The sequence below is a fragment of the Tasmannia lanceolata genome, unplaced genomic scaffold (assembly GCF_043159265.1).
Source record: "Tasmannia lanceolata isolate RefF3 unplaced genomic scaffold, GAP_Taslan_0.1 ptg000020l, whole genome shotgun sequence".
Taxonomy (NCBI): domain Eukaryota; kingdom Viridiplantae; phylum Streptophyta; class Magnoliopsida; order Canellales; family Winteraceae; genus Tasmannia; species Tasmannia lanceolata.
The window spans coordinates 14,483,542-14,507,501 of record NW_027518697.1 but is presented as its reverse complement, the minus strand read 5'-3'; the positions used below and the strand labels follow the sequence as shown (position 1 = coordinate 14,507,501).

At 44.8% G+C, this 23,960-nt stretch overlaps 1 protein-coding gene across 1 annotated transcript; it reads left to right on the top strand.

Annotated features, from left to right (window-relative positions):
• Positions 1 to 224: 224 nt before the first annotated feature.
• LOC143853783 (uncharacterized) lies at positions 225 to 6,929 on the top strand. Its single transcript, XM_077363514.1, has 3 exons — positions 225 to 319; positions 399 to 720; positions 6,922 to 6,929. The coding sequence occupies exons 1-3, from the start codon at positions 227 to 229 to the stop codon at positions 6,927 to 6,929; spliced, it is 423 nt and encodes a 140-aa protein (XP_077219629.1). The 5' UTR covers positions 225 to 226.
• The last annotated feature ends 17,031 nt before the right edge of the window (positions 6,930 to 23,960 follow it).

Here is a 23,960-nt window from a genome sequence, read left to right as displayed (position 1 = left end):
CCCGTCACAGGGCACTCCACCCCCATCCCAGAGGCCCAAGACTACGGTGAAGCTAATAGGCCCCTTTGCTCAGGGCGGTGGCTCTTCTAAATCCGGTGGTGCTTCTACCGGAACCGGTTCTGGGGCTCGTCCTCCTACGGGGCTTAGTGAGCACGTCTTTCGACCCAATTGGGCCGTTCTGAAGGATGACACTGCCCTAGGCGAGAGCCGAGTGGCAGCAGAGCTCATGAGCAAGTGTTTGCTGCGGAAGGACAAGCAACAGATCTTTTACGAGCCGCCAGCTACAGGAGAGGAGGCTGTGTTATCCTCAGCTTACCAGGTAAGGAAGTGGTGATCCATTTGCTAACTTTCTACCCATTTCTTCCTTTCACCATACTGATGCCTGTTTCTTTCTTCAGATCTTGCTCTACTATAATGACCTCAAGGAGAAGAGTAAGAAGTTCTCCCAAGCCATTACTGCATCTGAAGAGGTGAACGGAAAGTTGGCCGCTGAGGTGCAGGAGCTTCAAACGAGCATCGGGCGAATAGAGGAGGAGAGGAGGTTGTTGAAAGAGGATCTGGCCGCAGAGAAGAGGAAACTGGCCAAGGCTGCTGAAGCCATGGAGGCTCAAAGAGGAAGAGCCACTGAGAGGCAGGAGAAGGCAGTGAAGGAGGCCACAGAGGCGAAGGAGGCTGAACTTTTCAGCCTGTCGAGCGAGGCTTATAGTCTTGGATACTGTGGTACCCGATCCCGCGAGAGGGGCGGGGCGCGAGCCGCCGCGCCTTCTCTCTTGGTCTCCCATACCCACGCGATTGGCGTGTGTTTTTTAATTATTGATTTGAATTCGTCTTTCATGTGAACTTGGGATCACTAAGGCAATCCGAATTCCACACGAAAGAGACTGACAGAGTCGCCACCTAGATGTGGGATCTAGGACCCGAAATTAACCAGAAATCTAGACTCGCTACCTGGTTACGAGAATGGAAGGTATGGGGAGTTATCCGCCACATGCACCATTCTTGCCCGATAATCGGTCTTCGATTCCAAAAGCTAACTCTTTTAAATTTATTTTAAATGACTCATTCAACTCTATGTTAATGTGCGAACTAAGTGACATGCATCCTATGATCTAATTTCAATGAGAATCCTAAATGTGTATCTTGATTTATTAATTTGTCTGGATTCAATCTAAGTGAAAGTTCTCCTAGAATTCTAATTTCATGGAAAGTCCTAAGTGATTTGATTAAGTATTTACGAGAAAATTAATATAGAAAACACCACAATTTGTTTGTGGTGCCGACTCGCGGGTGGTATGCCATCAGACATCCAAGCTGCCTACGTACCCAAGCCTCACTGGGATCAGAGTCGACGTAGTTCGGTGCACCTAAGCTAAGCTACTTATGCCTAACTCAACTAGGACACCGACCTAGACGGGATTGACTGTTTCAACAGTTTTAGGAGAAGTTATTTAATTCAAGTTGAGGATTTTATTATCTTAGGATTTCATCTAAGATGCTATATGATTCTCATCTAAATGCAAATGGTCCCTTAGACTAATGCAGGTTTGCCTACATCCTAGTTTACTAGGCTTGTCCTAGGGAAAGATTGGGTGACTAGTGTAACTAGACCTATGGCACGGTTGCTATACATAGCAAACGTCCGTGATGAGGCTGGACTCCTAACTCTAGGACTCCCTAAAACTTAGGACACAACACGACACGACACCATTGTTCCTAAATTGGGCTCTAAGGGTTCTTACGACGGAAACCATAATCCAATGGTTCCGAGAGACACGAGATGAATCGAGATGATGAATAGTGTGAGGGAATGGGAAAGATAGAGAAAGGTGCGACTGAACTTGGGAGTGCCAAATTGCCTACGTACCCCGTGATGGGGATCAAGCCACACGTAGTTCCACTGGCGAGGTTGCTTGGATTTTGGAAGACAGAATTGGTATTTGTATCTGGAATCGGGTTTGCATTTGAGCATTGGACTTGAGATTCAGAAACATTGATCTAGCAATGGGATTTTGGAATTGGGAATTTGCATCAAAGAATTGAGCATATAGGAATCATCAAGGGTTTGAATTTTCGGAATTCAAAGTGGGCGGGCTTATGAGATTCGGCCAAATGGATTCAGACATGCGACTCGGATTGTGTTGGGATATTACTTGGTTGGATTGGGTTAATGGTTAGGGTCAAGTGAGTCGGGTCTAAGTTAGGAGCAAACCCGAGACTAGCCATGGTCTAACTAGGAGGAAGCAGGGTACAAACCAGGGTGCGGACCAGGGTGCACCAGGGTGCGAACCAGCAGGGAACCAGGGTGCGAACCAGCAGGGGAACCAGGGTGCAACCAGCAGGGAACCTGGGTGCAACCAGCAGCGAACCTGGGTGCGAACCAGCAGGGAACCAGGGTGCGAACCAGCAGGGGAACCAGGGTGCAACCAGGAGGGAACCTGGGTGCAACCAGCAGCGAACCTGGGTGCAACCAGGGTCTAACCAGAGTGCGAACCAGCAGGGAACCAGGGTGCGAACCAATATCGAACCAGGGTGCGAACCAGTAGGGAACCAGGGTGCAACCAGCAGGGAACCAGGGTGCGAATCAGTAGGGAACCAGGGTGCAACCAGCATCGAACCTGGGTGCAACCAGCAGCGAACCTGGGTGCAACCAGGGTCTAACCAGAGGCTAACCAGGGGGAAAACGGACCCTACATGCTTCCTAACATGGTTTTTCTTTTAAAGTAAAAGATATGCATGAAAACAGACCCTACATAGAATTGAAATAAATGCCTACCTCTTTGGAAACCCACTTTGTGTTTGATTTTTCTTTGATGTTAATCCCTTGAAGATGATTCCTTGCTTGATAATGACTGCTTTTGATATATATCACCCAACGTATAAAATCACCCGATCCGGCAAGGATGGCCGAACCCTTGAAGAGATGAGGGAGAGGGATGAATTTTCTAAGAGAGGGGTTCTTTTTTTCTTCTCTTCTCTCTTCTTTCTTTGATGGTGGGATGAGAGGGTATTTATAGGAGAATGGGATAGGAGGTTAGGTGAGGTTAGGTGAGGTTAGGTGAGGTTAGGTGAGGTTTGGATGGTTAGGATGAGAGGAGAGGTTAGGTGAGGTTAGGTGAGGTTTGGATGGTTAGGATGAGAGGAGAGGTTAGGTGATTTTGGATGGTTAGACCCAGGTCAAGATCTGCCATTGATCTAACGATTTACGGAAATCGGGTCTCGGAATGGAATCAGGGTCCGGGCTATGAAGTGACCCTAGCTTATTTTGTCCCGATTGATGATCCGTAAAGTCAGATCAAGATATTAATGACCTAAAACATATAAATCAATGATAGAGGGGGTTCTCACATGGATTTAACACACTAATTTCTTTGTTGATTAAAACAAAACAAAATGGGGTGTCTACAGATGCCCCTCTTTGGTAGAGATGACGTAGTCATTGAATACCAAAGCAAAAAATGACAAAACCATTTTGCGTAGCTTTAATCGACAAAGAACTCTCTAGACACAATGTACCTTAACATAATGCAACCTTCACATAATGCAATACCCTAGATGAAATCCTGGAATTTGGAATGCAAAAAAAAAAAAATTCCGCTGCGGTGCCGCTCACAAACGGGCAACGAGAGAAGATGAGACCATTCACAAATGGATTCAGAAAATGAGATACCGTTCAGAAACGGGCTCAAAGAGGATAGGAGGCCATTCACAAATGGATTCGGACAATGAGGTATCGTTCACAAACGGTCTCTAGGAGGATAAGAGACCATTCACAAATGGACTCGAGAAATGAGGCACCGTTCACAAACGGGCTCAAGGAGGACATGAGACCATTCCCAAATGGACTCAGAAAACGAGACACCGTTCACAAACGGGTTCAAGGAGAAGACGAAACCATTCACAAATGAACTCGAGAAATGAGGCGCCGTTCACAAACGGGCTCAAGGAGAACACGAGACCATTCACAAATGAACTCGAGAAATGAGGCGCCGTTCACAAACGGGCTCAAGGAGAACACGAGACCATTCACAAATGAACTCGAGAAATGAGGCGCCGTTCACAAACGGGCTCAAGGAGAACACGAGACCATTCACAAATGGACTCAGAAAATGGGACACCGTTTACAAACGGGTTCAAGGAGAAGACGAGACCATTCACAAATGAACTCGAGAAATGAGGCGCCGTTCACAAACGGGCTCAAGGAGAACACGAGACCATTCACAAATGGACTCGAGAAATGAGGCACCGTTCACAAACGGGCTCAAGGAGAACACGAGACCATTCACAAATGGACTCAGAAAATGGGACACCGTTTACAAACGGGTTCAAGGAGAAGACGAGACCATTCACAAATGAACTCGAGAAATGAGGCGCCGTTCACAAACGGGCTCAAGGAGAACATGAGACCATTCACAAATGGACTCGGAAAAAGGAGACACCGTTCACAAACGGGTTCAAGGAGAAGACGAGACCATTTACAAATGGACTCGAGAAAAGAGGCACCGTTCACAAATGGGCTCAAAGAAACAAGAGAATTTTTATGAACTTGAATTTGTCGTAGGATTGGATTTTTTTGAATTAAGGATTTGGATTTGATAAATTTTTTATTTTTGGGAAATGAGGTACCGTCCGTAAACGGGCTCAAGGAGAAGACGAGACCATTCACAAATGGACTCGAGAAATGGGGCACCTTTCACAAAAGGGCTCAAAGAGGACATGAGATTTTTCGTAGGATTGGATTTTTTTTTTTGAAGTAAGGATTTGGATTTGCTAAATTTTTTATTTTTGGGAAATGAGGTACCGTCCGTAAACGAGCTCAAGGAGAAGACGAGACCATTCACAAATGGCCTCGAGAAAAGAGGCACCGTTCACAAACGGGCTCAAAGAGGACATGAGATTTTTCGTAGGATTGGATTTTTTTTTTTTAAGTAAGGATTTGGATTTGCTAAATTTTTTATTTTTGGGAAATGAGGTACCGTCCGTAAACAGGCTCAATGAGAAGACGAGACCATTCACAAATGGCCTCGAGAAAAGAGGCACCGTTCACAAACAGGCTCAAAGAGGACATGAGATTTTTCGTAGGATTGGATTTTTTTTTTTGAATTAAGGATTTGGATTTGATAAATTTTTTATTTTTGGGAAATGAGGTACCGTCCGCAAACGGGCTCAAGGAGAAGACGAGACCATTCACAAATGGCCTCGAGAAAAGAGGCACCGTTCACAAACGGACTCAAAGAGGACATGAGATTTTTCGTAGGATTGGATTTTTTTTTTAGTTAAGGATTTGGATTTGATAAATTTTTTATTTTTGGGAGATGAGGTACCGTCCGCAAACGGGCTCACGGAGAAGACGAGACCATTCACAAATGGCCTCGAGAAAAGAGGCGCCGTTCACAAACGGGCTCAAAGAGGACATGAGATTTTTCGTAGGATTTGAATTTGACGTAAGATTGGATTTGTTTTTTTTTTTTGAATTGGGATTTGATTTGATGAATTTTTATTATTTTTATTTATTTATTTTGTATTTTTGGGAAATGTGGCACCGTCCGCAAACGGGCTCATGGAGAAGATGAGACCATTCACAAATGGCCTCGAGAAAAGAGGCACCGTTCACAAATGGGCTCGAAGAATTTAGAGGTTTTCATGAATTTGAATTTGACGTAGAATTGGATTTGATGAATTTTAGATTTTTTTTTTTTGAACTCAATGAAATCGGGGACATTATAGATCGTGCCCAGTAAAGATATTGGAAACCAAGACTTTGACGAATGATGAGACGACCAACCTTATGAACGAAGAACCATTAGTAACAAGAATGGATTAGGAACACTTTTATGAAACTTCAACAAGATTTTTCTCAATGAGACTGTTGGTCTTGTCTTCTGGGGATTTTGATAACTGAAACCTTGAACAAGACAGTTGAGATTGGTAATTTAGAACAATGGCTCTCTTGGATATAATCATGGAAAAGTGGGATTTGCCTCTTGACAGGTGTTTAGATAAACATTTCTTGACCAGGATAGTATTTAACAACTGGAAGGAGATTCCGAATTTTAATGGTTCATCTTTCTGAGAAATTGGCTCAACCACCATTGCATCTGGGGCTCTTCCAAGCTTAAGGTGCCTTCCTGGGGTATGATCTTTTTACGAAAGTTGGGCTTTCTGATGTTTCTACTTCTGAACTCTTCTGAGTTGATCTTCTTTGAAATGTAGCTGTTTGACTAGATTCTCGAACTCCTTCATACGATCGCAGGGAGCTGACGAGGCTGGGCCTTCTTCACCGAGACAGTTGCATCATTTGGACACCAGGACGACGATTGACTCTTTCTAAAGAGAAAACTTAGATAAAATGCACTACTCAAAAGATTGAGCAGCTCTGAAGGAGTGAACATAGAATGACAAAGATTGACTGACTACACTGACAGACACAGTAATACTTCTGACTTAGTTAATATTTTATTTGGTAAGTCTATCCTTTCAAGGAATGTTTTTTTTCAATTGGTGCACATGGGACTTCTTCCTTGAAACAGTAATGCCTCAAGGATTTAATTACACCCCTTAAGATTGCTTAGCTTCAATGCCCCCAGTTTTGAGGATATCACTTGAATTTGCTTGAATTTCAGTTGATCTTCAGTCTTGATACCGGCTGTAGCCTTCTTATACTGATTCTCTTACCGTGACCAAGTTACCTCTTCAGGGTTTTTAACTTGGCGGACCGCGCTAGCCTTAACTTTTGCCTGAACCACCTTTCTAGGTTTTCGATCCAGCAGGCTATCCCCTTAGCTTTTGCCTAAGCCGCCCTTTCGGGTTTTCAACTTAGCAGGGAAATGATCTTAAATTTTGCCTAGACCGCCCTTTCAGGTTTTCAGTCTAGCAGATCTTCAAACTCCGTTCTTTTTTTTCTTTTTGTGTTTCGGGACCTAGATCATTAAATCTGAACACCGGAGGGACTTTATAGGTAGGATAGGGCTTTACAAAGAATGGCTTAAGGCTCAACAAAGATTTCGACCAAACCTGTGAACAGGTTGCCTCCATATCCCCATGTAGGAATTAGGACGTGTGTAGTTCAGGGCAAATGCCCCTAGTTTGAAAATAAATTGTTTGAAGGTTAATTGATTTTTCTTTTTTCTTTTCTTTCTGGAATAATTGGTTTCTCTTCTTTTGGAACTTGTCCTTCTTTTTTTTTTCTTTTTTTTTTGAATCGACCGAACTCGGTTTAACCGAGCTGCCTACGTACCCCAGTGTAGGGATCAGGTCTTGCGTAGTTCGGGGAAATGCCCCTGGTTTGATGGGTTTTCAAGAAAATTTTATTCAGGCTCGAAGGGTTTGCAAACCGGTATTCTTTTGACATTGGGTTCTGATTTTGGGATTTAATCGGCCAAAGGAGGCCTTTCGATGTTCAGATTGGGAATCGATCTGGGTTACTAGAGTCCGTCTGGTAGTGATTATTTTTTTCTTTTTTTTCTTTTTCTTTTTTTGTTGTTTTTTTTTTTCACGGAGTTTGACGGCATTTCCAGGTAAGAGATAATGGATCTTCTTTTTCCAAGATTCTAAAGCGTGCTTTAGACTTTCATAGAGCGAAACTTGTTCTTTGACATCCTCCATCTATGGATTCGTACTCTTGATATCTGATGATCACTTTTCAATGCTTGCTCTTGAACTTCTTATCTTGAATTTGTTGGCTTTATGTTATGAATTTGAGAACCAAGGTCATTGATTGAAAATATGAAAGTTGTTTCCACTCTATGCCCCTTGTATAACATATATCTTCTCACTTTCTTCATTTTCTTTGAGCTTTCCATCCATGTCTTGCCCCTGGTATCGGTTGTAGCTTTTCTAGACAATCTTCTTATTCTTGAAATAATTTTATCAATTCTTCACACTCTTCAGAGGGTAATGTATTTTCAATCGGCATTCACTGAATCAAAGTTTCAGTGCCAATGTTTATCATTTCAATTTCATCTTTGAAAGGTTGGGATTGGCGCTCCTCCTCTTGTTCAAGTAATTGCTGACTCAAGTGGAGTTTCGTCAATTTTGTTCGCATTTGAGGAGGGAGTCTTACTTTAAGATCAGAAGCATACTTAAGAAACAGACACAAGTGAATTACATTAAGGATTTGGAACTGAAATTTTTATTTAAAGAAAAGCTATTACATTTGACGACCTATCCTGAACATGCTCAGGATTCACAACTCTAAATAAGAAAGGGAAACAGAAGATAACTTGCCTGGACTAGGCATTGACCTTTAACTGTAAGACCGGACTCAACAATTATACTGACCATGATGACTGACTCAACATAAAATAGTAAGTGACTAAAACTTTAACTGCTGCAACTGTTTGGCGTTGAAGGCTCGGCGAAGGCTGGTTCGTTCTGAACATCATCATGGCTGATACTTTCAATTTTGGACAATGATGACTGATTCGCATAGGGGAATGCCCCTAGCTCAAGGATTCTGAGAGTGAACTCTGAAGGACTTAGCAAAATAATCTTGAAAAGGTAGCCCCTAGAGGAGGAAGAGACCAGGGGTACAAGCAAGATTGGATTATCTGGACCAGGCATGATCAGATCATGAGAATGCATAATAGAAAGATTGTGAGATTCTGCATCTGCCAGTTAGGGGATGGCATGAAGATACGATCGAATCGTATGACAGAAGAACGAAAGATGCACGATCAAAAGATTAGATGAGATAGCATAAGATTGCTTTCAACGGATAGATCATGAATGACTAATCCTATGAGATTTTTGGAAATGATGGGATTTATATCCTAACCCAAAGGGAAATTTTTTTTTTTTTTTTTTCACATTTTATCAGTGTTACCTGAAGGCATCAACCCTAATCCTAATCTATCGGAGTGGAGAGAGAATCTCGACTCATGCCTTTGTTCGTGTATCTAAGGACCGATCGTAGCCATTGGAAGATGGACTACGGCCTAATCTAGACACAAATAGGTAGAATATCCTAAACTAGGCTCACACACGTGATGCACATGTGTTCGTATATTACATGCATGTGTGGGTTAATCTAGGGGTAAGGCCAAGAGTTCCCTTAGCGCGAATCCATGTTCGATATACTGTACCAGTGTCCGGCGTATCAGTACGTGAACAAGGGATCCGTTTACGTACCATAAAGGTACTAGGCTAAGGGTGGAATGCTTCTCTAGCACAGAGGCACCAGGTGATGAAATCCCAGTCAACCATGCTAGATAACACTCCGGGTTCCTAAAATAGGATGTGTGTGCACGTGAGATGCATGGTTTAGATGCAAGTGATGTAAGTGTGTGCAATATGTTTGCGCAATCTATGATGCCTTCAGGTTTTGTTAAATTAAGTTTGAGTAAAATGTGATGAGAAAATAAAACAAGACAAACTAATCTAACAAGTATAGAGTTTTTATGAGCCATTTAAAATTAAATTCAAATGAATTATCTTTTGAAGTTTTAATGAAGTTAGGTGATCCCCAGCAGAGTCGCCAGACTGTGGTACCCGATCCCGCGAGAGGGGCGGGGCGCGAGCCGCCGCGCCTTCTCTCTTGGTCTCCCATACCCACGCGATTGGCGTGTGTTTTTTAATTATTGATTTGAATTCGTCTTTCATGTGAACTTGGGATCACTAAGGCAATCCGAATTCCACACGAAAGAGACTGACAGAGTCGCCACCTAGATGTGGGATCTAGGACCCGAAATTAACCAGAAATCTAGACTCGCTACCTGGTTACGAGAATGGAAGGTATGGGGAGTTATCCGCCACATGCACCATTCTTGCCCGATAATCGGTCTTCGATTCCAAAAGCTAACTCTTTTAAATTTATTTTAAATGACTCATTCAACTCTATGTTAATGTGCGAACTAAGTGACATGCATCCTATGATCTAATTTCAATGAGAATCCTAAATGTGTATCTTGATTTATTAATTTGTCTGGATTCAATCTAAGTGAAAGTTCTCCTAGAATTCTAATTTCATGGAAAGTCCTAAGTGATTTGATTAAGTATTTACGAGAAAATTAATATAGAAAACACCACAATTTGTTTGTGGTGCCGACTCGCGGGTGGTATGCCATCAGACATCCAAGCTGCCTACGTACCCAAGCCTCACTGGGATCAGAGTCGACGTAGTTCGGTGCACCTAAGCTAAGCTACTTATGCCTAACTCAACTAGGACACCGACCTAGACGGGATTGACTGTTTCAACAGTTTTAGGAGAAGTTATTTAATTCAAGTTGAGGATTTTATTATCTTAGGATTTCATCTAAGATGCTATATGATTCTCATCTAAATGCAAATGGTCCCTTAGACTAATGCAGGTTTGCCTACATCCTAGTTTACTAGGCTTGTCCTAGGGAAAGATTGGGTGACTAGTGTAACTAGACCTATGGCACGGTTGCTATACATAGCAAACGTCCGTGATGAGGCTGGACTCCTAACTCTAGGACTCCCTAAAACTTAGGACACAACACGACACGACACCATTGTTCCTAAATTGGGCTCTAAGGGTTCTTACGACGGAAACCATAATCCAATGGTTCCGAGAGACACGAGATGAATCGAGATGATGAATAGTGTGAGGGAATGGGAAAGATAGAGAAAGGTGCGACTGAACTTGGGAGTGCCAAATTGCCTACGTACCCCGTGATGGGGATCAAGCCACACGTAGTTCCACTGGCGAGGTTGCTTGGATTTTGGAAGACAGAATTGGTATTTGTATCTGGAATCGGGTTTGCATTTGAGCATTGGACTTGAGATTCAGAAACATTGATCTAGCAATGGGATTTTGGAATTGGGAATTTGCATCAAAGAATTGAGCATATAGGAATCATCAAGGGTTTGAATTTTCGGAATTCAAAGTGGGCGGGCTTATGAGATTCGGCCAAATGGATTCAGACATGCGACTCGGATTGTGTTGGGATATTACTTGGTTGGATTGGGTTAATGGTTAGGGTCAAGTGAGTCGGGTCTAAGTTAGGAGCAAACCCGAGACTAGCCATGGTCTAACTAGGAGGAAGCAGGGTACAAACCAGGGTGCGGACCAGGGTGCACCAGGGTGCGAACCAGCAGGGAACCAGGGTGCGAACCAGCAGGGGAACCAGGGTGCAACCAGCAGGGAACCTGGGTGCAACCAGCAGCGAACCTGGGTGCGAACCAGCAGGGAACCAGGGTGCGAACCAGCAGGGGAACCAGGGTGCAACCAGGAGGGAACCTGGGTGCAACCAGCAGCGAACCTGGGTGCAACCAGGGTCTAACCAGAGTGCGAACCAGCAGGGAACCAGGGTGCGAACCAATATCGAACCAGGGTGCGAACCAGTAGGGAACCAGGGTGCAACCAGCAGGGAACCAGGGTGCGAATCAGTAGGGAACCAGGGTGCAACCAGCATCGAACCTGGGTGCAACCAGCAGCGAACCTGGGTGCAACCAGGGTCTAACCAGAGGCTAACCAGGGGGAAAACGGACCCTACATGCTTCCTAACATGGTTTTTCTTTTAAAGTAAAAGATATGCATGAAAACAGACCCTACATAGAATTGAAATAAATGCCTACCTCTTTGGAAACCCACTTTGTGTTTGATTTTTCTTTGATGTTAATCCCTTGAAGATGATTCCTTGCTTGATAATGACTGCTTTTGATATATATCACCCAACGTATAAAATCACCCGATCCGGCAAGGATGGCCGAACCCTTGAAGAGATGAGGGAGAGGGATGAATTTTCTAAGAGAGGGGTTCTTTTTTTCTTCTCTTCTCTCTTCTTTCTTTGATGGTGGGATGAGAGGGTATTTATAGGAGAATGGGATAGGAGGTTAGGTGAGGTTAGGTGAGGTTAGGTGAGGTTAGGTGAGGTTTGGATGGTTAGGATGAGAGGAGAGGTTAGGTGAGGTTAGGTGAGGTTTGGATGGTTAGGATGAGAGGAGAGGTTAGGTGATTTTGGATGGTTAGACCCAGGTCAAGATCTGCCATTGATCTAACGATTTACGGAAATCGGGTCTCGGAATGGAATCAGGGTCCGGGCTATGAAGTGACCCTAGCTTATTTTGTCCCGATTGATGATCCGTAAAGTCAGATCAAGATATTAATGACCTAAAACATATAAATCAATGATAGAGGGGGTTCTCACATGGATTTAACACACTAATTTCTTTGTTGATTAAAACAAAACAAAATGGGGTGTCTACAGATACTACGACTGCCTCCAGGAGCTCCAGGCCTGCAATCCAAACGTATTGATGCAGAACATGACTCTCCCTGCCAGGCCGAAGATTACTGATGAGGAGCCAGATACTCCTGCTGATGCTCCTGCTGACATCACCTCTCTTCCAGATGCTTAGAATTTTTTTTTTGTTTGTTTTGACCTCTTTTTGTAATGGTCCTTGAGACCCTACAGCTCTTACCAGCATTTTTAAAGTGAATTTTGTAATGGCCCTCGAGGCCCCACATATTCTGATCAATGAAATCACATTTGTCTGTCTCTGATACTTCTCAACTGAGTGATTTGCTTGACTTTGTCTTTTTAATTTTGATAACCTGTGAATGAGGCTGTTGGTAGTCGAATTGTGACCAAGTACCCAAGTTTTGTGAACTGGGTTTCCAGTAAGTACCCAAGTTTTGTGAACTGGGTTTCCAGTGAGTACCCAAGTTTAAGAACTGGGTTTCCAGTGAGTACCCAAGTTTTGTGAACTGGGTTTCCAGTGAGTACCCAAGTTTTGTGAACTGGGTTTCCAGTGAGTACCCAAGTTTAAGAACTGGGTTTCCAGTGAGTACCCAAGTTTTGTGAACTGGGTTTCCAGTGAGTACCCAAGTTTAAGAACTGGGTTTCCAGTGAGTACCCAAGTTTTGTGAACTGGGTTTCCAGAGAGTAAGAGTGAAACAAAGTCTGCAAAAAAAAGATTATTTATTTATAACAACAAATTGACAAATTTACAAAGTCACCTTTTTACGCTGTACATTTTGTCTATTGATAATATCTCCTGAGATTTTTGGAGTTCCAGGCGTGAGGTAATAAGTGCTCTTCCAGGGTCTCCAGTTTATAGCTTCCTGGCCGGATAACTTCTTTCACTCGATATGGCCCTTCCCAAGTCGGGGAGAGTTTTCCGACTTTCGTGGGTTGGGAGACGGCTGCCTTTCTCAGGACTAAATCTCCTGTCCTGAATTCTCTGGGGCGAATCTTGGAGTTGTGATAATTTGATACTCTCTGCTTATAAGCGGCGACCCGGATTCGAGATTCTTCCCGGATTTCTTCTAGTAAGTCGAGATCGACACGGAGCCCGTCGCCGTTAAGCTGCTCGTTGAAGCTGGTGATTCGGGGAGACGGAGCGCCTATATCGACTGGTATCACAGCCTCAGTACCAAAGGAAAGGTTGAATGGCGATTCACCAGTCGTCGTGCGAGGAGTAGTGCGGTAAGCCCACAGAACGTGATAGAGCTCATCTGCCCAACGGCCAGCTTTTTCGTCCAGCCTCTTCTTTATCCCCTGGAGCAGGATTCTATTAGTTACTTCCGTTTGCCCATTGGTCTGGGGGTGTGCAACCGAAGTGAATCTCTGTTCAATTTTTAGGTCCGAGCAGAACTTTCGAAAGTTCCGGCAGTCGAACTGTTTGCCGTTGTCTGTGATTAAGATACAGGGAATCCCAAATCTACAGACTATTGCCTTCCAGAAGAAGTTCTGCACATTCTGCTCAGTGATCTGGGCCAGAGGTTCTGCCTCCACCCACTTAGTGAAATAGTCGATCACCACTACCACGAACATGCGCTTTCCAGAGGCCGGTGGGAAAGGGCCGAGGATGTCCATCCCCCATACTGCAAAGGGAAGCGGACTAATAATTGGAGCCATTGCTACGGCAGGCTGGTGGATGGTAGGAGAGAACTTCTGACACTTCTCACACCTTTTAACCAGATCCAGGGCATTCTGCCTGATAGTAGGCCAATACAGTCCTCTGAGCAGCACCTTTATCGCCAGGGCTTTGCCCCCCAGATGTTCTCCGCAAATTCCTTCATGAGTCTCTTGTAGTGCGTACGCGGCGTCGCTCGGCCTCAGACACTTCAGATATGGGAGAGTATATGACCTTTTGTATAGATTGTCGCCACTGAGGGAAAATCGGGCAGCTCTCTGTATCACCTTACGAGCTTCTTTCTTATCCTCCGGGAGTCTGGCATCGCGCAGATAACCCACGATCTCATCCATCCAGCACGGCTCATCTTCCACCTGCATGACTTCCATGTCTTTACTGTCGATGCTGGACCTCTGTAGAAACTCCATGTGTATGCTTCCGAGAGTGGTATATCCAGAGGCAGCCAGTTTTGACAGCACGTCGGCTTTGGCATTCTCTGTTCTCGGCACTCTGATGACCTCGAAACTTGCAAACCGGCTGGAAAGTTGGCGAACCTTGGCGAGGTACTTAATCATACGCTCGTCTCGGGCTTCGTAGACACCTTGGATCTGGTTTGCTACCAGCTGCGAGTCGCAGTATGCTTTCAATTTTTGGGCGCCGGTCTGAAGTGCTAGGCTCATTCCGGCAAGGAGGGCCTCATATTCCGCCTCATTATTTGATGCACGAAACCCGAATCTTAGGGCGTAATCCGCAGTGAACTCATCAGGCCCAGTGAGGATGAGGCCAGCTCCACAGCCGTTTTTATTTGAAGATCCGTCGACATATACTTCCCAAGTTGGTGTGCTGGTTATGGAGTCCTGTCCGGCTGAAGGTGGCCTGATTTCTGTCCGAATTTCCTCTGTCATACGCTCTTCAGGGACAACTTTCTCTATAACTGGGAGCTGCAATGCTCCAGAGTCGACGACCTGCTGGGGGATAGTGCACTCTGCTACAAAATCTGCCAGTACTTGGGCCTTTATAGCTGGCCTAGGTGCGTACTGAATATCGAACTCGCTTAGCTCCACAGCCCATTTCACAAGTCGCCCGGAGATATCTGGTCGATGGAGAACTTGTCGAAGTGGCTGATCAGTCAAGACCTTTACAGTGTGAGCTTGGAAGTACGGCCTTAACTTCCTGGCGGCCATTACCAGCGCGTAAGCCAATTTCTCGACCCGCTGGTACCTTGTTTCTGCGTCGTGAAGAACCTTGCTAACATAATAAATTGGTTTTTGCTGGCGGTGCTCTTCAAGGACGAGTACAGCTGCCAGAGCCGTGGAGCTGATGGAGAGATACAAAAATAGCTCCTCGCCCGGCTCCGGCTTTGTTAATAATGGCGGAGAGGACAAATATCTTTTCAGTTCTTCGAATGCGACCTGGCATTCTTCCGTCCAGGGCGCGGTCTTGAGTCCCTTGACCGCGTTGAAAAAGGGGAGGCACCTTTCCGTTGATTTGGAGATAAAGCGACCCAACGCCGCTATCATTCCTGTGAGCCGCTGGACTTCCCTGATGGTTTTTGGGGCAGTAAGCTCCATGACGGCTCTGATCTTTTCTGGATTTGCTTCTATCCCTCGCTGGCTCACCATGAATCCTAAGAACTTCCCCGAACTGACACCAAATGTGCACTTGGTGGGGTTAAGTTTCATGTTGTGCTTCTTCAGGACCTGAAATGTTTCTCTGAGATCAGACGCATGATCCTGCGCACTCCGACTTTTGACCAGCATATCGTCTACATAGACTTCCATGTTACGGCCGATCTGGTTCTAAAAAAGTTTGTTCACAAGCCTTTGGTAAGTGGCTCCGGCGTTTTTGAGGCCGAAGGGCATAACTCGGTAGCAGTAAGTCCCTTGATCTGTGACGAAGGAGGTCTTTGGTATATCCGACTCATACATCCTGATTTGATTGTATCCGGAGAAGGCGTCCATGAAGCTCAACAGTTCATGACCTGCTGTGGCGTCAATGAGTTGGTCGATCTTCGGGAGTGGATAGCTGTCCTTAGGACAAGCCTTATTGAGATCGGTGAAATCGACGCAGGTCCTCCATTTCCCATTAGTCTTCTTGACTAGGACTACGTTTGCCAACCAGCCCGGGTATCGAATCTCGCGAATGAAGTCGGCCTTCAGAAGCCTCTCCACTTCTTCTTTTATTGCCTGCCGCCTTTCGAAGGCGAAATGTCGTTTCTTCTGCTTCACCGGTCTGCAAGTTGAATCAACACCGAGCCTGTGTGTGCTGATCTCTGGATCAATGCCGGGCATATCGGCGGGAACCCATGCAAAGACATCTGCATTGTCCTGGAGAAAAGTGGTGAGCTGGTGCTGAATGTCGGTGCTGAGGGAGGAACCGATCAGAGCGGCTTTCTCACTGTCCTCTGGGCACAGTGGGATGGAGAGGAGGTCTTCAGCAGGTTGAGTCCCTCTGAGCTCGTCCCTTACATCGAACAGTTCAATTGGCAGTGACTCCACTGCATTTTTGCCTTTAAGTGCCGTCGCGTAGCACTCTCTGGATTGAGGCTGATCTCCTCGAACTTCCCCCACACCATTGGGGGTTATGAACTTCATTTTTTGGTGGTAGGCCGAGGCTACTGCACGGATGAGGTTCTGGCCAGGCCGTCCCAAGATAGCATTATAGACCGAAGTGGCCCTTACTACTAGAAAGTTGACCATGGCGAAAGCTTGACAAGGTAGATCTCCGACAAGAACAGGGAGCTCGATCTGCCCCACCACTTTCACGACCTCTCCGGAGAAGCCAAATAAATCTGAGTTTGCCGGCTTCAGACGGTCGTCGCCTATCATCATTTTCTCAAAGGCGTGGTAGTATAGAATGTCCGCCGAACTCCCATTGTCTATGAGGATTTTCTTCACCTCCCAGTTGGCGACGAGCATGGTTAAAACCAGTGCGTCGTCGTGGGGCAGGATAAGATTATCCAGATCTGCATCTGAGAAGGAGATCTCATTCTCCGTTCTCGTCTTTTTGCTGGTTGTGTGCACGGCGTTAACTCGCCGTGCATATGCTTTGCGGGCGGTAGAAGAGGTGCCCCCAGCTGCAGGCCCACCCATAATTGTACCGATGACCCCCCTTGGCTGAGGCTGGGGTGCCTCAGGCTGCACATTGCCCAGCTGAGGAGTTTTGTCCCGAGCAGGGGGCTGCTGTGATCTTCGAGGGCTGCGACCCTGAGGGCTCTTTCCTCTGCGCTCTTGGTTGCGGCTGTCAGTTCGGATATACTTTTTCAAATAGCCCCGGCTGATGAGTTGTTCAATTTCCTGCTTGAGTTACCAACAATCATCTGTGTCGTGGCCGTGGTCCTTGTGGAACCGGCAATACTTTGAGGGATCTCGCATGTTTCCCTTGGAGATCATTCTAGCAGGCCACTTCACGAACTCTTCTTCGCTGATCGCCGCCAGTATGTGCTTTCTGGAGGTGTTGAGAGGCGTGAAGTTTTCTTCTCTTCTTTGAGGAGGCGGAGACTTCTCTCTCCTGGGAGGTTTATCCTCCCTGCGTTGCTTAGGGAGATTCTTCTCTTCAGAGGTTATCCTCCGATTTGAATTAAGAGCTGCCAGTGTTTCTTCCACCGTGATGTACTCTTCTGCTCCTGCCATAAGATCCGCTAGTGAGCGCGGATTTTGTCGAGCCACCGCTCGACGGAATTCATTAGACCTGGCGCCTGCGAGGAGCGCATTCATTGCTGCTGAGGGATCTAGATTTGGCACTTGAAGTGCCTCCCTGTTGAATCGACGTACGAACACCTTCAGAGGCTCGTTGTCGTCCTGCCGCAAGGCCATCAGGGAAGCTGTTGTTTTCCTTGGCCTGCGGCTGCTCATGAAGTGGCGGACAAGATCCTCTCCAAAATCATCAAAATTGTTGATGGAGTTCGGTTTGATCCTGGAATACCAGTCTCTTGCTGCGCCAGTTAGCGTCGTTGGAAACGCTCTGCAAAGAAAGCCATCGGAAGCTCCGTGGAGGAGCATAATTGTTCTGAATGTCTCCAAGTGGTCCACGGGGTCTGTAGTGCCGTCATACTGAGGGACGGCGGGCATTTTAAACCCTCTGGGTGCTGGGGCACCCAGAACATCATCAGTGAATGGAGTCTTACTTGAGAACGCCCTGGAGACGGGCCGGCTCTGGTCCTTCGCCAGTTCCTCTATCCGATGGTCCATCTCCTCCATTCTCTGTAGCAGCGGATCCGTCCTGTGGTCCAAGGACCTGATCCTTTCCACAGACTGGCTCGCCGCAGAGCCGGATTGGCTCTCCCGACTCATACGACGAGGTCGGCGCTTCGCTGGTGGCGCGCGATCTTCATGAGCTCGGCGCCTCTGTACGGAGGGGGAACGTGACCTTTCACGGCGATGAGGCTCTGTTTGGGCATGCCTCGTCGCGGGGTGAGGGACTTGTCTAGTGGAATGATGAGTTCGGCCCTCACCATGGTGTGATGACTCTCCCCTATGGACGTCTGACCTTCCTTGGACAGATCGCGGAGCCTCTGGGGGAGGTTGAGGGGGTACTTGGAGTAGTTGCTGGTACTGCCCAACGAGGGCTGTCATCTGCTGAAATAGAGCTTGAACCTGCTCCGGGGTGGGCAAGGGATTCAGATGTTCTGAGCGAGCCGGGCTCTGATCTGCAGTAGCAGAAGCTGCTACTACTAGTGATGCAATTCGCTCGCTCCGGGTCCTGCGGGGTAGCGCGGCTTGGGTAGTCCGCGCCCGCGCAGTAGGCATCCGTGTACTCTTGCGTCCTGCCATTTTTGTGAGTGGGATGTAAAGACAGCTTTTAGTTCAGGGGTCCCACGGATGGCGCCAATCTGTTAGACCTAAAATCGGTAACAGGTACAGCAGTGATGTAAGAGCTGAGCTGGATGACTAGGAGAGCTGAGTCCTGAAGGACCGGAGTGAACGAGGAGTGAGGTGGTCGAGAGAGAGTCCTGCTATGAGGGCTGAGTCCTGCACAAGGCAAGCGAGGTCAGAAGACCAGACCGGGTTTTACTCCGGACAGGCCCTTCGACACTCAAGTCAGTATGAGCAGGAGTGAAGGGGAGATGTCTAAGAGTTTAGGGAGAGAAGAGATTTTCGCATTACCCCTTGGTTTGAGCTTTGAATCCCTTTTTATAGGGAAAACCTGGTGAGGTGTCCTGGACAGGTGTCCAGGACAGATGGCGGCCTGTAAGAGGCTGGAGTTCACCTACCCCAGGACAGGTGGCAGGCTGTGAGTGGCTGGAGTTCACCTGCCCCAGGACAGGTGGCAGGCTGTGAGTGGCTGGAGTTCACCTACTCCGGGACAGGTGGCAGCCTGTGAGTGGCTGGAGTTCACCTGCTCTGGGACAGGTGGCAGCCTGTGAGTGGCTGGAGTTTTTACACCCCATCAAATGTCAACTGTTGCTTGATCTAATTTTTGGAGACATCTATAGTTAACAAGAGTTGTACATAGGAGATCCAAAACAAGAGTGTCAAATGTGTTAGATATGTTCTAATATATAAGCTAAATAGATAATGGACTAGGTGTTGTGGGCCCACATGGGCTGGAGCCCATTAGCCTTTAAACCCATATTTAAACTTCTTAAATAGGGACTGGTGCAGCTGTCGTTCTATTCCAAACTAGATAGAATGGAGAGCAATGCTTCAAGTCTATCTTTTTGTTTCAACCGACCTTCTCTCTTCCACCGCCTCAACAGTTCTTGAAGCATGCTGCTGTATCTCTCGTTTATTTGCATTGAAGTGGTGGCTGATTTGATATTCCATCTTAATTTGGTTTTCTTCCACCCTCTCACTCTCGTTTATTTTTAGTTTTCCTCTGTGTGGGTTGAAATTAACTGCTCTTGGAGTGGGAGGTGGAAGACATCTCGGCAATTTTGACTGTGGGTTTCCTCCACTTCAAATTCGTTTTGTCGTGGGTTATATTTCCCCTCAAAAAAAAAAAAAAAAAGTTTGGGTGTGGGTTTCACTCCCACAGAACATGTGTGGGTTGGATTTGCACATTAGAACCAAGTTTTCTTGTGGGTATATTTAGTGGTTGAACCCTCTTTGCACCAAATTCTTGTGGCCGGTTCTTCTTGCCATCGGGTTCACTGCCGGTTCTTGCTATTTTTCGCGGTTCTGTTTGATTCTCGCGATTTGGCTTTCGCAATTTGGTTCTTCAACTCAGGTGCACTCTTTCCAATTTATTTTTCGTAAATAGCCTAAAAATGGACAAGACTGCAGTTTCCTTTGAGATGGTCAAACTTCAATCGTTTGGAGGATCTGAATTTAATTCCTGGAAGCGAAAGACTCAATTCGGTCTGAAATACATGAATGTTTTCTACACCGTTTTGGGTACCTTTGCTGAAGGTGATTCGATTGAAAGTGTTGAGGAATCTCAATGGATCCGAGATGAAGATTTCTGCAAAGACTATTTGTTGAACTGTCTGTCAGATCGTCTTGCAGAAACTTATAGCAAATTTGAAACTGCTAAAGAAATTTGGGATAATTTAGATGCTCAATTCAGAAAGGAGGAGGAATTGTCCAAGACTCATCTGGTGGACAAATTCATGGATTTCAAGTTCCATGAGGACATGGAAATCACTCCTTAAGTAGCTGATTTAGAGAATTTGAGATCTAAATTAACCAATGAGAAAATAGTAGTGTGTGATCCATTTTTTGTGGGTGCAATCATATATAAGTTACCATCTGCGTGACAGTCTTTCAAAACAGAAATGTATAGAAAGAAAGTGCAATTGGGACTGGATGATCTCAAACGATTCATTCGAATCGCAGATGAGAATAAAGCTAGGAATAACTTGGAGATGGTTAGACAGCAACAGTCACCTGCTAACACTGTCATATATCTCAAGAAATTTCCTAAGAAATCCAAGTCACCTAAGAGTAATATCCCCAAGTTGGAAGCCAAAAAGACTGTGAAGGGCAAGTGCTACAACTGTGGGAGATGGGGTCACTTTGCAGCAGAATGCAGGCTACCTAAGAAAGTTAAATCTGACACACCACAAAAGGAAACTGCTCTGTTGGTAGATAAGGCTGAGCCTAAAAGTTTTGTTGCCATGATGGGCAAAGATAAGGCCAGTACTTCTTCAGAGTGGTGGTTAGATACAGGTGCGACTTGTCATGTTTGCAATTCCAAGAAACTTCTCAATGATGTTACCAAAGTAAACGAGACTGTTACAGTGGCTAGTGGAGCAGATGTAGAGGTCACTCACACTGGTACTGCGAACTTGGCTCTTTCTTCAGGTAAAATACTAACTTTAAAAGCTGTTAAAGTAGTTCATACTATTCAAAAGAATTTGATTTCCATTAGTTTGCTTGATAATGCTGGTATGTGCACCTCATTTTTGAGTGGTAGAGTAACTTTAACTGTTAACTCGTACTATTTTGGTTGTGCCTTCTTAATCAATGGTATGTATAGATTGAGTTTAGCAAATGAGACTATTAATCAGGTTAGTTCACCACTTGTTGATCCTAAGTTGTTACACAACCGATTGGGACATGTGAACTATCGGAAAATAGTCCAACTTGCTAAAACTTATAATATCCCATTAGATATGTCAATTAAGTTTGACAGGTGTGAGGTTTGTGCTCAAACTAAGATTACTAGAAAACCTTTTCGCCAGGTTTCTAGGAACACACAACTTCTTGAGCTGATACATTCTGATCACTGTGATTTTAAAAGTTTCACCACTAGAGGTGGTCGGAAGTATTTAATCACCTTTATCGATGATATGTCAAGATATTGTCATATTTATTTGTTAAAATCAAAGGATGAAGCTTTTGATAAGTTTAAAGTTTTCAAGAATCGAGTTGAATTACAACTGAACATGAAAATTAAGAGATTTAGGAGTGATAGAAGAGGAGAATACACAACGACAGGGTTCAAGGACTACTGTGCCTCTCAGGGCGTAATCCTTGAAACTACTGCTCCTTACTCACCTCAACCTAATGGCATAGCTGAACGTAAGAACAGGACGTTAACAGAAATGTTAAACTCTATGTTATTGACAGCTGGCATGCCTAGTTGTTATTGGGGAGAAGCAGCCTTGACTGCAAATCACATCCTGAATAGAATGCCAAACTCAAAATGCTCCTCCACTCCTTATGAGTTATGGCATAAGCATCCCTGTAGATATGACACTCTTAAGACTTGGGGCTGTATTGCTTATGTTAGGATATCAGACCCTAGGAGACCTAAAGTGGGAACTAGAACAAACACTTGTGTTTATCTAGGAGGTGCAGAAGATAGTGCTGCTGATCGGTTTTTGGATCTATCAACCCATATGATTATAGAATCTCGAGATGCAGTTTTCTTTGAGAATAAATTTCTCAGAGATCAGGGTTTGACCATACCAGGCAATACAGACTTGTTGGTTGAGTCTGAACTAGTTACTTCTGACACTAGTCCTAATCTGATTTCTGAATCAGTTCCTGTAAGAGTTTCTACAAGAGCAAGAGTACCTAAAACTTTTGGTGAGGATTTTGTTACCAACCATTTAGAGAATGATCAATCATCCTATAAGGAAGCGATGCGATCTAGGGACTCTTTGTTGTGGGCAGAAGCCATTGATGATGAAATGAGCTCTCTGTTGCAAAATCTAACTTGGCAGCTAGTCGATTTGCCAAAAGGGGCTAAAACTGTGGGTTGCAGGTGGATTTTGAAGAAGAAACTTAATCTTGACGGATCAATAGCTCAATATAAAGCACGTTTAGTAGCTAAAGGTTATACTCAAGTGAGTGGGATAGACTACTTTGATGTCTACTCACCGGTCTGTCATTTGGCTACGATAAGAATTCTTCTTGCCCTGGCATCCATTGAGCATTTTGTTGTGCATCAAATGGATGTAAAGACAGCTTTTCTCCATGAAGAACTGTCAGAAGAAATCTACATGAATCAACCTGAAGGGTTTATCATGAAAGATTTTGAAAATAAAGTTTGTAAATTAAACAAATCTTTATATGGTCTTAAACAAGCACCTAAATTATGGCATCAAAAATTTGACAAAGTAGTAAAGAGCCTTGGGTTTCTGACGAGTTACTCGGATAAATGCCTTTATTATCGTTCTGTGTCGAATAAGGTCGCAATTATTTGCTTGTATGTAGATGACATGTTGATTATTGGTTCCGATCTCTCTGTAGTGAGTGACGTGAAACTAACATTGGGTAAAGAATTTGACATGAAAGACCTGGGTGTTATTGACAGCATTCTTGGTATGAAAGTAAGTTTTGACAGGCAAGGGATTTCCCTTAGCCAGGCCCATTGTATTGAAAAACTACTTTCTATATGGGGATGCAGTGAGTGCAAACCGATTGAGACACCATTTGATTATACCAAGAAACTGATCTCTAATGAATGAGACAGTGTGAATCAGTTAGATTATTCTAGACTGATTGGTAGTCTCTTGTATGCAATGAGTTGCACTAGGCCAGACATAGCCTTTACAGTTGGCATGCTGAGTCGTTTTACTAGTAATCTTGGCCATGAGCATTGGGATGCTCTTATGAGGCTGATGAGATACCTTAAGGGTACTCAAGATTATGCTCTTTGTTATGGTGGCCATCCTCCAGTCCTGGAAGGTTATTCTGATGCATCATGGGGCTCAGAATTAAGAGACAGTAAGTCTACCAGTGGTTATGTGTTTACCCTGTGTGGAGCTGGTGTTGCGTGGAAGTCGAAGAGACGGACTTGCATTGCACTGTCATCTATGGAATCGGAACTTTATGCTCTTGCTTCAACTGCAGATGAAGCAGAGTGGATAAAGAATCTGATTATGGACCTTCCACTAACTTAGTTAAGGATTAATTCCTTAAGTGTGTTCTGTGATAATCAAGCTACAATAACGATTGTGAAGAACTCACTCTTTAATAGTAAGAGGAGCATCTTAGGCTGAAACATGCCATGTTGAATTATCTCATTGAACACGGGACTATCACTTTGATTGATGTGAGATCGAAGGATAATATGGCTGATGCTCTCACAAAAGGATTGAAAAAGGATCAAATATTCAAAACTGTAAGGGAGATGGGATTAAAGTCTGTATAGAAATGACTTAATCTTTATTATCCATGTTAATTTGAATATTTGAATCTTCCTCTTATGGCCCAGATAAGCACTTGATATGTTTTCTTTGTTGTTTAGAG